Source organism: Cotesia typhae, unplaced genomic scaffold, assembly GCF_013202065.1.
Source record: "Cotesia typhae breed Kobodo isofemale line unplaced genomic scaffold, CoteBio_Ctyphae scaffold_13, whole genome shotgun sequence".
Taxonomy (NCBI): domain Eukaryota; kingdom Metazoa; phylum Arthropoda; class Insecta; order Hymenoptera; family Braconidae; genus Cotesia; species Cotesia typhae.
The window spans coordinates 17,845,458-17,861,338 of record NW_027423774.1 but is presented as its reverse complement, the minus strand read 5'-3'; the positions used below and the strand labels follow the sequence as shown (position 1 = coordinate 17,861,338).

General features: G+C 33.0%; 2 protein-coding genes across 7 annotated transcripts in view; one reads left to right on the top strand and one right to left on the bottom strand.

The window, feature by feature from the left end:
• LOC141534839 (roundabout homolog 2) overlaps positions 1 to 15,881 on the bottom strand; it is a 258,219-nt gene that overhangs the window by 78,634 nt on the left and 163,704 nt on the right. The window lies entirely within an intron of this gene.
• Positions 1 to 15,881, top strand: part of LOC141534840 (uncharacterized) — a 173,424-nt gene that overhangs the window by 82,151 nt on the left and 75,392 nt on the right. For 3 of the 5 annotated variants that reach the window (XM_074254432.1, XM_074254431.1, XM_074254433.1), the window contains 2 exons: positions 36 to 170; positions 257 to 413. The exons of the other annotated variants lie outside the window; for them this stretch is intronic. In XM_074254432.1, coding sequence (XP_074110533.1) covers positions 36 to 150 — 115 coding nt within the window. In that variant the 3' untranslated portion in view covers positions 151 to 170; positions 257 to 413. Of the gene's footprint in view, positions 1 to 35; positions 171 to 256; positions 414 to 15,881 lie in introns of those variants that run through there. 5 annotated transcript variants of the gene reach the window in all.

Below are 15,881 nucleotides of genomic sequence, written 5' to 3'. Positions count from 1 at the left end.
TATGGTAATTATATTAATTATCGATTTATTTAAAGCAAGAGCCATTATATTCAACATGACTTCGAATTTTTTAAAAATCATGCTATTTGTGTTCGGACTAGTAGCCGCGATCACTATGATCGATGGTGTGCCCGTCTTAAAGTCTCCTAATTCTTGCAGACGTTCTGTGCGTAAGTATTAAATTGATTATTAAATTTTACTAAATAACTAATTAACTTTAAAACAATATATTACATACACTATTTTTTTATTACAGTGCACTACATCGCATCTATACTATGGATCTTTTAAGCGCATAACTTCAAAGGTTACGGCAATCAAAAAATGCACGAAATAAATCTGTGTCTTATTATCGAAATAAAATCCTAAAAAAATTGTTTTGTCCCTTAAAAATGAATAAAAATAATTTTGAAATCTAAATCAACAGAGTGTTATTATTTAAGAAATTAATTGGACGCTTGATACCCAATAAAATAAATTCACCAAATTTGTTAAAGCTCAAATAAAATATTAAAAATATTAATGAGTGTCAATACACAAAGTAATTAAAATATATTTACTCAAATTAATATTGTATATATTTACTGAACTAAATAAATCTCTGTAAATATTAATGGGAGATGTTTTTAATTTTTGTTTAATATTAATAATGTGTAAATTGCAAGCTAATAAATACTATTTAAATATTTGAAAATCTACCTACTCAATAAACTACTACAGCTGAATTTATCGTTACAGTATTATATCGAACAATGTATTAAATAATTTTGTTGATTTTTATTCAGACTTTATTACTTAATACGAAATTAAAAAAAATGATTTATCGTTTAATATAATAAAAAAAAGATATAATACTAGTAGGACGTACTACAAAAATAAATAAAACCAATAAAAAGCTCGACAAATTCCCAGTGAAATAGACATTTGAGAAATAATTATTTTTCAGTCGTTGTATAGTTCATTTTTAAAATTTTTTTCTCAAAAGATGTTGAGTAAATAAAAACCAACACAGTATTTTCAAAAATAAATATTAACATTATTTGATTACTAGTGATAGTAATAGCATTATTGTTAATGTATAATGGCAAATAGGACCCGAGCGAATAGTCCAGTCTATAATATTATTATTAATCTTTTGGGCGAACTTTCGTACGATTTGTCGAGCAAAGCGAGGGTGAATGACAATGGATTTATCGTAACGTGGCCCCCCGGTGGACTGAGCTTCGCGTCAATTGACCGGAGTCGATAAACGCCGGGTACGATCACGATAATTGCTTTAATGCACGTGAGGTGGTAATGCAACGACCCAAACGTTGATCGAAAGTCAGAACCCAGAGCAGAGGAAGAACCCAGTCATACTATTGCGATTTGCGATAGGGTGTCTGTTCTGTTCCGTTCTTCTCCGGTATTATATCTACGGCATACCAGTGAATGAGTTTCGCTTCCAGCGGTATCAAGTCGTATGTGGTATGCGCATCACACCACCGACAAATTTACGGATTAGATACATTCATCCTATCTGTATCCTACTTTGTTAAGCTATACAATGTACTAACAACAGTTCGTTATTCCCGATGCGTATTCTTCCTACACACATTCAACTATTCATACGTACGTTATGTGTTATGTGTATGAATATATAGAGAAGGATATAATTGATTGGGTTGGTTCGTTATGACAGCCGTCTCATTAAGATGCGCTTGGTGCGACCAACGCTGCTCGTTTGTTCCGCCGAATCGAACGTACGTGCGTTCAACAATCCTCAGCATGTGTCTGTGTGTTTATATATGTATGTTCAGTTTACAGAGTGGAGAGTCTAGTAGTTTCCTAGTGGCTGTGTGTACCACACCGGTACGAGCTTAATGACCGAAACGAATTGGGGGATGTCGCGAAAAAAATTTTAAGACCGGATTTTGTGGCAGTGGATATATGTCTGATGAACGTGGTCAGCCGTGCGTCGCACAGGGATTAATGTGTTATGGTTTTGGAAGAAAAAACAGCCGAATAAAACTATAAATATAAATAAAAATAAAATAGTGGTTATTGTTCCAGGAAAACTTCGGAATAGGGTTTTAATATATGGGGTTGTAATTTATTTTCTGCTAGTTATAATTATTTAGGTGTAATGATAAACATGTGGGGTAGAGCTTGCAATGTTGGAAAATTTTGTTTTTATTTTTATTATAAGGTTTGAGTTGACTGCAGACTCGTGAAAAAATTTTCTGATACCGCCTGTGGGTTGATGTGGTTATATATAGTCAAATAAGGCCAAAATATGAGAGTAAAAAAAATTATCCTAATTTTTAATTTCATACGTTTTCTAGAAAATTATTATTGTTCAAGTTAAGACAAAAATAGATGATTCAATTAAAAAATCAACGTTAGATAAGATTTTTAGGAGAGAAAAAAAAATTTATTTTAAAACTTAAATACTTCAGATTGAACTCTCTAATAAGGGAAAGATTCAGCGATCATACGCCATCTGTTGAAGTTTATATTAGACCAAATATATTTTGATATGGCAATATTTGATCATGTTAGGCCTTATTTCGATACATGAAAAATTATGCATGGCGTAGATTTATACGTGGGGCCTTATCAGAAAATGTTTTTACGTAAAAAAAAGACACTAATTTTTATTTAAAATTTTCCAAATAAACGATCCATTAATTCTACTAGAATTTCAGAGATTAGACTTTTACTTTTATTTGGCAACTTGTCTTTCGCCGTATGTGCCAGCGGTAGAGTACCGGCGATCGCGCCATGTGGCCGATAGTTTTTCCTCTTCTCTGGTTTTCTATTCTCTTCCATTATATTCTATTTGGGCATGCAGTTTTGAACATGAACAACCTAGCGGCTCTATACCGCGGCAGCTGACACATTAATTCGGCAACGGGTTTATGGTGCCCGAAAAATCCTTTAGCTTTAGTAAGCAGTAGAATACAGAGCCAGACTTTTCTATTTCTGTCTAAATCCATGTATAAGTGATAATTATTCCTATTTGAGGGAATATGATAAAATATTCTATTGGATGACAACATTGATCCGAATTCTGTTTTCCGATTGTTTTTTGGGTTCAAGGAAAGAGTTGGAGTCTTAGTTGGAAATATCGCTAAATAGGGACCGGTGATGACAGCATGGATCGTATTATTCTCTAGACTAGTGAGTGAGATTCTGTTTAACATGCATATGTATTATACATATCTGTACAAGATGTTCTATTCAGAGATCACGTCGTCGAGGAGCGCGTGGCAAGGGACTTCACTGAGTCTCGTAATTGCGTCGACACTGCTATATACTTGAGCAAACACCGCACGCGGAAAGCTCTACGTGTCTCATCGTGGGCGATCGGGTTCGCGGAAAAGCTCGGCTCCGTTTCTTATACTTGTACTTACACAACTACTGTCTATTACTTATGCTGTCACTCAAATAAAACAATAATGGATTTAACAGCCAACATTTAGCAGTTAAATGTCAAAATTTATTTACAATAGAAATAAAAAATAAAAAAAAAAATATCCCGATACGTTCCGGGCGAGTTAACATTGATACAACGCGTACCAGTAAACTGCTTCAAAAATTAACGTCCAAATATCCTATCCAGCCAGTTAATTTTTGACCACTCGTTAGTTTCAGCAGAGGGCGAGTCGGAATAAAATTTAAAAATATCCGGTCCATGGGATCCCTGGATAATAGCGTCGCGGCGCGCCTATGGTATTATATGATGTAGGTGGATAGTGGAGAGAGGAGAAAGTGAAAAGCAGATTCGGTTTTGGCGGCGTCGGGACTCGTGGTCCATGACGCGTTTCCAGCTGAACGGTTCGATGCCTCGTTGTTTGTCAGGCATTTACGCCGCATCGTCAATCCTCCCAGTCTACATATAACTATAATACACCTCTCGCGATCCTGATACATTTATCCATTCACGTAAATACGGACCTTTAATTATTCGTCGCTTTTTTTTCACGGTCTGAAATTGCGGCTTTTCGATCTATTTTATTCTAAGTTTGTAAATTTATTGAAAATTTTTTTACTTTTAAGAGTAATTAGATTAAAAGACACTATCAGGTAAACTTGTTAGAAGAGTCGGAAAAATAATTTGTATCGTAGAACTTTATATCTTAAACTTAATTCTTTAGTTGAGAGAAGATTTAACGACCTGACGCCATCTGTCGGAGTTTTTCAACACTTTGTTTAAAAATGATTTATAGATGTACCCACATGGAAAAACATTTATGTTAACATATTTTTGCATGTATCTCTATATATATATGTCAGCATCTATTTGAAAAATATATGTTTAGGCCAAAAATTGACTAGTCAGAAAATTTTTTCATGAGTAATTTCCAAAAGTTTACTATATTATAATTTAAAAAAATAAAATTCAATAATATAAAAATTTTAAATTGAAATCAAAAGTCAAAACTGAGTTAAATATTAGAATGTTTTAATTTTCTTCAAAATTTTCGCCGATAGTTGTACCAAAAGTAAATAAACAGATAAATAAATCATCATAAACAAAAACTCGATCAATTTTAAAGTATTTGAACTTTCTCAAATCAATAGAGGTAATGATGAGTCGCGAATTGCATCGAATATGCCATTTGTCGTCCAAGAAAAAGCCGGCGCCTTATCGAGACATAAAAATGTCCAGATCCTGCTTTTTAGCTCTTCCACGCGTGATGTTTAATAACGCGCCATAGAATCGCGTTGAATGGCTTCAATGTCAAACTGTCATTCGCCTTAAATATCTCCCATCCACATTAGTGCCATACATTAATATCTCGACACACAAAAACATACAGATATATTGTGTATTATGTATCATGTATTATATCTGTATGATTTGCTAACAAAAGCAACTCGGACGGAACACCTGACCGTAATCCGGCTCGTTAATCATTTCGAAGATTGACAGTGAAATGTTCCCGCGACCTCTGCTCGCTCGCCAGATCCGCAGTCCTTAGCATTTAAATTATTTACCGCCAATACACAATGCAGAACTCGATGAAAAGCGCGTTTTGTTTCTCGTGTTTAAAATTGGAAGTTCAATTTTTTATTTCTACAAAATAAAATAAATCTTTCAAATCACAATCTACACTTACATTACTTTACATTAAACTTTTATTTATTGTTTATTAACAACTAAAACAAACAAAAAATCCGGCAGTTTATTTCGCGAACAGGCGTTATACCTCTCCTTGGTTTATTTTAAACTTTTGCGTTCTGTTGCTGTCATGAAGCTTATATCTACGATTCTATCACTTTTTCTCCTTCTCTCGTTCCCTCTTTACCGGCAACCGGCACTAAAGTTTTATCTTTCCGTGATGTACGAGCAAACTCGGAGTGTTTTCGCGAATCCAATACTACAGAGCAATATTCGCTCGGCTTTTCCATCTTGTATCAATTCCAGCAGCTGAAGCCATATTTTACAACTATTTTCAAGTATTCCTATCTAACACCTAAATAAATCACCCCGCTAAATTTTCTTCCTCCATCGTATTGTTTACCAAACAAATTTAAATATATTTACGTCCTTGAATTTTTAAATTCCAGATTAAAATTTTGTCCTTGGGTTAAATTCGGATTATGTATTTTTGTCTCATCTTTTACGCATAATAATTATAATTAAAATCACTATACTAATATCTATTAGCGGTTAGCTTTAATTCAGAAGATCCACCAAAGATAAAACATACAAAAATAAATTCAAGCATATTTATTGACTAGTTAAATTTGTTTATCGACTCGCTGTCATTGAAGTTTAGTCTGACTGTTTATTGGCTCTGTCGTGCGTCACTCCGATCTATATTACACATTATATACTCTATAATCTACTCTGTATTCCATGTAAACAGTGAACGCTTAGTTATATTTATTTACTTATTCTCGGTTACAGATATAGTGCACATTAAATCACCCGAAAAATCGGCAAATTAGTTAAGTCGTCGGAAACCTCACCGACATAGCTGTCATTGCAATAAATATCATAAAAATTCACACGTTAACTTATATTATTACACTATTTTTTTTTTTTTTTGATTTTCATCTATACTGCTTCTACTTCTCCTATTGGACTGTTCTCTACTCACTTGATCGGATTATTTATGTACAGCGAATTATAAATATAAAATAAAATACTCGGAGTTGAGTGTTTTTAAAGGAAACATTAAATTGGTTTAGTTAAAAATTTTTTTAATATAATAAATTTGACAGCTATTTTTACGTCCCTCAAAGTTATTTTTTTTTTTATTATTTTATTTTTTCATTATTTTTATTTATCTTCTTACTCATAGAGCTTAAATTCTCGTACGACGACTGTTAATTCGAGGAGTATAACAGCAGCTGCGAAGAGGTAGGATTTATCATCGTGAGTCGCTTGACTTGGATACTTGATCCTCAAAGAGAAAGAGATCAGCTCACTTGTTTTGTTTGATTTATTTTGTCAATTTTAAATGAGTTTGGAAAAATAAACAGCTTTTTTTTTTGAAATTTTTAATTTTAAATCACTTCCTCTGATTTTTAATTCTGACAACAATTAACTAATCAGCGTATCATTTGTATAATGATGTCAAGCGTTAGGAATTTATTTTAGTATTAAATTAACTATCGCTATCACATTAGCGAGATTCACCAGTCAACAGTCTTCATTAACCATTTATAACAGTCATATGGGTGTATATTTATAATCTCTTTTGCCCGAAAATATAATGAGCTCATTTGAATTGATATCTGATCACTGGCAAATGCTGTTTGACGTTTATCGCTCTCCATCCCAATTAAAAACGTCTATCATTTTGTTTTCAAGGTTTTTTATTTCGGGGACTGATATTCACTCGGCTTTAAAAAGTAATGGATAATTTTTTTAAAAATACAAGTGATTTAATTTAAAGTTTTTATTTTTTTTGAATAAAGTTATTGTAGAGTAATACTGAGTTTATTTAAAATATAAAAAAACAGTATAACGCTCAAATGATGCTAAAAAACAATTAATTACTTAGGGGAAAAGGAAGCATCGCGCCCCAGGCATCAGAAATAAAGTAATGAAAAATTAGTTTAGCTTAAATTAGTTTCATTAGCTCATTTAATTTTTTTCTTTTTATTTTTTTTGAGTGGATTTTTTTTTTAATAAAATATTTAAAATTAAACCGCGAAATTTTTTTTGTTTTTTTAATAAATGAATTAATGTTATTTAAAACTCGTTGAAATAAAAGGAACAAACTAGAGCTTAAACTCAGATAATGCATTGTTCCCTCGACAATAATCAAGAAATTAAGTTCTTTACTCCGGAAACACCTCGATAGAAGTAAAGACCCATTTGAAGAGAATCTAAATCGATGTTTTCGAAAGTAGCTTTTGAAACTTCACTTTAAACTTTGCTAAGATAATTATTACTTCAGCTTTCACAATTCTTGGAAAATAATTTTACTTTAAAATTTCTTATATTTGCATTACATAAAACTACCGGTGAAGTATTTTAAATTTTTCTCAAGTCAACCGAAATAAATATAATATAAATAAATAAAAATACATAAATTAAAAATAAAAGCGATAGATTTATTTACCCGTTAACTTTGAACCAGTTCCCGATTTTTCGGGTCGAGTGGATAAATAAAACGTACCTGGAACAAACAAAAACAAAATTTATTGTAATAATAATCAATTAATGTATAATAAAATAATTTAAGTACTTAATTGCTTTCACACGGTACTACTGCAGTACGCGCGAAATAGGTCGACCAGGAATTGTAATTAAATTTGATAAAAAAAAAGTTTTTGTATAGATCTATATGTATATTTATAGATCGATATAGTCATAATAATAATAATGATAATAATAAAATTAAAAAAAATAAAACTCGGGCACTTGTACGCGTCCATGGCAATTAACTCGGTGGAGCAATTAATAGGCTCGTAAAATTGAATGTCTCGTTATTAATCGCGCGAGCGAGTTCGAAAATAATCACTTGCCGACTCAGCATGGTATGCCGCGTGTCGAGATTTTTCGTGAGACCCTTAGGGATTAGTGTCTTCCCTCTTTACTCCCATTATATTACCTCCGTCTTATTCTTATTCTTATTATTTTTATTTTTCTTAATATAATCTTTTTATCTTCTTCTTCTTTCTAACCTTCTCCTTTATACTTCAGTCTTATTGCACTTCTATCCTTCGGGACCCGAAATTCGGGATTGTCGAAATATTGTTTCTGTCGGCGAAGCACTAAATGCACGCAAATTAGTCCGGCAATTAAGAGCATCACGAGTAATAAATGTTTTTAAAAATACCCGAGTTGCTGGATCTGTTTTCGTATCAAAGCGATCTTTATCCTCTTCCCTTCCCCCTACTCTTTTAGTCGTATTGGCCTCACGAGGGTATATAGTGATAAAAAATTTTTTTAAAAATTTCGAGGGAATTAAAATAAAGATCCTTTATTTTTTGGCTCCCGTGCCGCGTTCCATCGGATTTTTTGTTGCCGAGGTTTCAGGCAGTAAAACTAAAAAGCCGACAAGAATTTGCAGACGCCTTGTTGCTACCAAAAAACTTGGTGTTACAAACACACTTTGGCTCATATGCCAAAGGGTGATGCGGGTAATAGATTATGGATTGTAGATAATTATTTTTTATTTGTTTTGGTGGTAAAAATATTTAAAAAATTTTTATTTTATTTTTAATTCGACACAATTTTTATTAATATTATCATAATTAATTGAATAATTATTTTTATAAAGCTACTTAAAATTCAAAATTGCTTAAATTTTTAATCACAATAATTACCTGAATTAAATATTCAATTAATTAAAATTGAAAACAGTTGATTGATATTGAAATATTAATTAAAATTCTAAATTAGTGATAATCTATTACCAGAAAATAATTATTATCTGGATGGAAATAAAACGGTGTGAAGTTCATTAAAAATATAATATTAATAAAGCAACTGGGTGATTCAATTAAAATAAAGGTCGACAGAATACGAATCGGCGTTAAAAAAAAAAAAAATAAAAAATGTGTGTAGTAGTCAAAAATACAAACAGTAGGGATTGATGGTATTTCGTGATGTGCGAGTAGAGGTGAGATTTAATATTTCGCCTGTGGGTCTGTCTGTAAAAACAGAGGCTTGAGGGGAAGGGGAAGGGGGGGAGAGAAAATAAAGATTCCGCCAACGCCGTAACTGCTTCCACCCGGTAATAAACCTGAAGAAAAATAAAAATAAGAATAAGTTTGGATGGCGCGTAAGATAAGGAATACTCGGACATGCGATCCGTGCATAAAACGTCTCCCGGTTACGAAAAAAACTCCGCTGATGGCAAGTCAGCCCTTAATTATCCGCGTGTCGGTAAGAGATTGATAACGCTCTTGAGGGCCAGGCTTTTCTGTAAGATCTGATCGGTTCTTGGATTCGGGATCTCCCAGATGCCTCGTAAAATATAAATTTTAAAAATAACAATATTAATAATAATAATAATAATAATTAAAAAATATGTTTATGTGTTACTGAAAATTGAAAAGAAACAGTAGGGTCGAATAAATTCAGCCAACGACGTCGTAAACATGGCCCGTAAAAACGTGATCCGAGGAGTCGAGACCGTGGACACCTTTGATGGTTTAAGTAAAAACGCTCAGTACAGGGTTTCTTACTAATTTTACGAGCCTCAGGTAAACTGACTACGTGTGATGCTAACGTGTCACCTGTATTTCTGTATGCGATACTACAAAACAAGGGTTCGGTTTTACTCACGTACGTCTCTGAATTGCTCGGGAAAATTACCTGCTCTGACACTGTCTTAGATCCCAAACAATGATTCGTTGATACGGCCCACATTTTTTTTTTTTTTTTTATTTAATTGAGAAAAAAGTTAATAAATTTCTTCCTAACACGGAAAATGGTTTGTTCAATTCTCGATTCTCTATTTATCTTATTATGTTCTAAGTAGACAGTCATAAACAACTCCGCTATTACTGTGAAATAAAAGGAATTATTGAGAATTCAATCTGAGGATCTAGATGTTCAATGAGAAATAAATTTTCTTTTTTTCTTTTAACAATAGGGCTTTCTTTTTTTAGAAATCATCTGTTTTTTTTTTTTTTTAGAAACATCTCCAATTTTTCTCACAAAAATTTATTAAAAACATTTCTTAGTTTTTTTAAAAGTCAAAATAATTTAATTCAAAAAAATTGAATTCTAAATTTTTTAATTTTTATTTTTTAATTGATTTTATCAATTTGAAATTTTATTACTTTAATTTCATAAACTTTTTTGTAAGTTTATATTAATATCAGTACCGTAAAAAAATTATTGAAAATTTTTGCAATAAAATAAACGCCAACCACGCCCATAACAACTCAGTTAGAAACAAACAAACAAACATAAGTCGACTAAACACTAAATATAAGCCGTCGATTAAACGGGTATCGAAAATATATAGATAAATCTATAGTAATCAAGTGAAATTATAGATCTATTTCAATATCCGGCTCCGATAAACATAAATAAAATCAAACCATTGAATATAAAAAAAAAGTGTTCAACTGTTGCTTTACACTTGTCATTATTACAATACAGTTGTTGTAAGTTATCCCTCTTACCTTCTGCCTCCTAATATAAGTTAGATCTGGTATTAATATAACTACTCTGATAAATAAGAAATAGCTTTAGTTTACGGCTATCAAACAATTTAATTCAATAATCATTACTGAAATCAATTTACTATTTATTATAAACGAGCATTATATTAACCATGCTAGAATTACGTCTAGTCTATTCAATCTCATTACTCGATCGTCAATCGAATACTTTGCCGTAAATTGATAAAATTTCTGCTTCAAGTACCGAGAGGATGACAACAGCACCAATAATAACAACAACTGCTATGTAGTAACAGTAATTAAGCTTCGTTGAACATAACCTATGATCCTTGTTACTTGTTACGTTTCGGTCCAAAGACACAAACACGATTAACTCAAAAGGCAAAAGCGTTAAATTAAATTAGTAAATACACAAGCTCGCTCTTCAATCAGCGATAAAAGATCTGATTAACGATAGCTACCATCTCTGGTCTGTTGTTTTTTGCTGAATGACAATCCGAATAAAACTCAATACAATAAAGGACAAAGTACTGAATAAAATTCTTGTTCTTTTTACTGCAAATGCAAGAATTTATATTGGATTAGCGACTATCAAATATTTCAGTCGTTAGTTATATGGTACCGGATGGCGACTCCGTATACAACTCAGACTCGATAGCATGTCTAAACCTGAAACGTGGCTTACTTGATCAGAATATGAAGCTAGACCACGTTGGTCACCAGCTCTTAGCTATACTATACCGATCCCACACGAGCTACGGGCTCGTAAATCTCGATCGGGCGTTAAAACACAGAACATGTACCATACGTACCTGCGTACATATGTGTATCCCGTCCTCGTGACAACCTCTACGAACCACACAAGTTAACCCCCTACAAGACACTGGTGTATGCTCATCCTGTCTATATACATATGCCAATAAATATACATACATGCTGTCGTCTGTACAATTACTTTTTAAAAATAAACGTTATATTGATTTTTTATCACAATGTATGCTACGAAAAAAGTATGGTGTTGTCTCGTGTCGGATAGACACATCAAAGTGTCATGAACCCATCAGACGGAAGTTAATCAATGATGCCAACATTACAGGGTGTCAAACATCATGAACAGGAACAGAGAGTTCTCAAAGCGAAAACTGGGTGTTGTTGTGTGAGATCGACAACCAAACAGGAACAGGCGTGGATATATATGTTGTCGGTTGATTCTATTCGACCGGAATCAATATGTCCTCCTGTAGTGTGCTATACTGTGCTATAACTATTCCTGCACAACATACTGCACTATATATATATATATATATATATATATATATATATATATATATATATAGAGAGAGAGAGAGAGAGAGAGAGAGAGAGAGAGAGAGATGTGTATCGAGCAATTCTCGGAGCTGTAGTCTGGTCTGGTAGTGTGTGAAAGCATGGAATTGCGGTTACCATGACAATGGTCCTTACAATTGTCTGATCGAAATTACACAGGAACCTAAGCCCCTTTCCCGAGTGGATATCCTAGTTCGATTCGCACCGAGCTGAAAGTTCCGGAAGAATTCAGTCAGCATTCCCGAGACCAGATTCGACTGAATTATTTGCGTTTCAGTTTATTTCAGTGCAATGATCATATACATTTCAGGAAACAAGCTGAGAAGTGTGAACACCAGGTATCCAATGATCTACGTGATCGTTTTACTAGACTGCGTGCGCGATTGCCTTATAAGATATAATAGCAATAAGTAATGATAATGATAACGATATATATATATCTGCATCCATATCCATATCTTCATGAGATATAGAACCGGCGGCTTCTCGACGCAACACCAAATAGACGATGTCATCGCAAAACCCGTTATTATTTACACACAAGCAAAACCGCGGACCAGGCGCTAGAGCTGTCATGCAAATAGACTAATGAGCTTGTTAAGGCGTGTTCCAGGCGCACCTCTACTTGCTCATAAACCTCGACCCTTAAACACTCAACTTGTTTTCTAGCTCTATTGCATAGATATGACCCCCATAGCAATGTAATCAAGAGATATCGCCTTAATTCCGCACTTGATTTCCCATAATCCCGAAACCTGTAAACCACCAGGTTTATTTATGTGCCGAGTATTTATCCTCATTTATATTATATTATATTATTTATCTTCCAAGTTTTTTTCCTCTTTAAGTAGATCTTGAAATATTGTACGGTATAAGCTGTTCATAAACTATTTAACCTATTTTATCTTCTAAAACGGAATTATTTCTCCGCTAGTTGAGTTTAATAATTTCTTCTTCATTTTTTATGACAATTTAAGTGAAATTGAGAATTTGAAAGTCAATAATTTTCATAAAAAATGGAAATAATGTGTTGTTGTTAGGAGCGGCTGTAAACGAGGCGGGGCTAAGCTCTGTTGCTAGGGCCGTTGCCAGGATGGTACCTAAGAAGCGTGGCCTACAGCTGGTTGCTTAGATAATTGTAAATTACTCATTAAATTCTTATTTTATTGGTTTTAAGCGAATTTTTTTCTCAATTAGATCTTTATTGAACGGTAATAAGTGTTAACGTGTGTAAAAAGCCACTTTATTGCCAAACTATCTAAAAAATAATATAAACTACAGTTTTACGAGCAGCCACTTTACTTTATTACCTCAAGCGTCAGCTAATTGTGGCTCAAATAAAACACCATATTTATATTATTCTTGGCATTTAAATATTTATTTATTCTTTGTTCTGTTTAATGTTGAATCGACGAGCTGTCAGCACTATCTTTTATCGCAGCAGACTTTGCTCGGCATCTGGATTAAATCAAGCTCGCGATCGTAGTACCCATTTTTTTTTTTCGATTGCTTTATTTGTTTGTACGTTTACTGTTACTAGATTTACAGGGAGTTTATAAATTATGTCATCAGTGTTATTACTGCAATCATGAGTGTAAAAAAATAAACAAACGGTGATAATAATAATTATTGTTTATTATTATCAAGATCGTGGACGATGAGCTGTGTATTAACGGATTCATTTTAAAGAAAACAGTATTATTACTATTATATGAATACATATGTCTTGAGTGCATAAATTCTCGTTGCAAACAAATGTAAATCATATCGTCCAGTTCATACCGGTACAGACATCCCAGGCCCTAGGGCTTCTTAATTTTCTCTCCGCTATGGCTGTTATCTTACCGAGCAATCTTTGCGATACCGGACGCGGGCGCGTTGGCAATCTGTTACAATCCCAGCTGTATTAACTATACAGTACATAGTCGGTGATAACCTTTAGTTTTATATTATTACTTATTTAGAATTTTATTTTTAAACATTTATAAATTTGCGTTAACATTTATTTATAAATAAAATGATTACGAGACAATAAAAATCAAATTTAAATTAATGATCAATAAAGTAAGAGTGTTTAAGTGTTTAGTACGGGATAATTTAATAATGCTGTTAGAAAGTAGCAATAAATAGTTGGATATTAATTTAACGAACGCTCGAGAGATAAAAAAAAAAAAAAATTGATGCATATAATTAAAATGCACAAACGGCAAATGTTAAATGTTAAATGTTAAATGGTAAATGGGTGGGCTGAATTTTTTTGGCCGTCAAATTATAAATACTGTAACTATCTTGCAGATAAGCAGTAGCTAAAATTTAGCTGCATGTATAATAATGCTACATTCGTTTACGAATGTTTTGACCGAAAGAGAAAGAGAGAATGCGATTAAGCGATAAATAACGGGCAAGAGTGACCATTTTAGCTGATAACTTAATGCAGCAAGAGTGCTAAGCATTATCCGCGTGTTTTAAGAGTTTTTAAATTATTTTTTGTTGCACGTAGTTGCCTATTATTTAGCATGTTTACTGACTTGCCGAGTGATTCTGTTCAGCAACACTTTGCTGAAGCTTGCATATGTTTATTATAAATTATAAATAATAACTAATCCCAGTAAGTGCAACTATTCGAGCAATAAGCGGTGTTATTTCGTAACCGGTGATTTAGAGGCTGAGAATAAAAATCAGCTTGAATAATTTTCTGAGGAATAAAAACATGTATCAAGAAATTGAAATCGATTATCTGAAGTCTTGATTTTTTTTTATCAATTTTTTTTTCTTCTTTTCATAAGACGACGGTAATGATTGTCGTCCGGTATTGTAGACTGTATCGATGGCTAGTAGGTACGAGGTACAAAAAAGCATGAAAAGATATTATGTGGAAAAAAAGCAAGGAAGAAAAGAGGCGAGGAACGCGACACGCACGAATCGATGAATGCATGGTAACTGCGTGGATGGAGGCTTCCGGCGTGACTTCGCGCTCGTTCGTGACTGCTTTACGCGATAATGTCAGGGAACGTGTCAAGAGCAGTGTGTTGACGAAACATTTCACGTGCCAGTCAAGCGAATTAGTGGTTTTTTTTAGCAAAACTTATCAATGTAAATCAATTGCCTGGCTGAGATTGTTGCATTACTTTTTTTTACAGTAAAATTTTTGTCACACATATGACCGTGGAATTTCTCGTCTTAATCTAAATGACGCGAGAATGTTGAAAATAAATGGCGATAAAATAGTAGAGCTCGGTGAGGACATATATTTAGCTTTCTAGAATGCATCATAAGGATCTCTCGAGGTCTGTTGTGCTGGAGGTAAAGACGAGAGGAGAATTGAAGAAGGGTACTCTACTCATGTCGTTATTTTACCGCCTTGAGGCCAACCTCTATATCTCATCTTATCCGCGAGTAAAGAGTGTACACCCGAGAAAAAGTATGGAGCACAAGAGCCACCTCAGCTCTCTTTATTACAGCATCTTCTTCTTGCTCTGGTACAACATCTTATTTCTCTATTTTATATTTTCTCCATCATCTTTACTTAGTATAGCAGCCTCTTTGCCAGTAGAGCCTCTACTCCTATCCGCTACGCTGGATATTACACTTCTTTTGAACTACGTTCGCTGTATCTGCTGCATCCAATAGTATGGACTATCCGACAGTCATAATACCTGCCTCTGTTATTTATTCCGTGTTTTCTTTGCGTACGTCCGAGCCTATTTTTAATATTTATCTGCCGGCAAACTGGAAAAAATTCAATTATTTTTTACATAGAACAAAATTTTGCCGGAAGCGCAAAATTTTTCTCTACAAACTACAAGAAAAGAAATTTTTTCTTGAAAATTACAATAATGCAGAAAATTTCCGCTATGCCTGATTTAATTACAATTTCTATAATAATTATTAACAAATAAAATATGAAAAAAAAATACCATTTTATTTAATTAAATTGAGTATTTCCAAAATATAAAACTTATGAAATT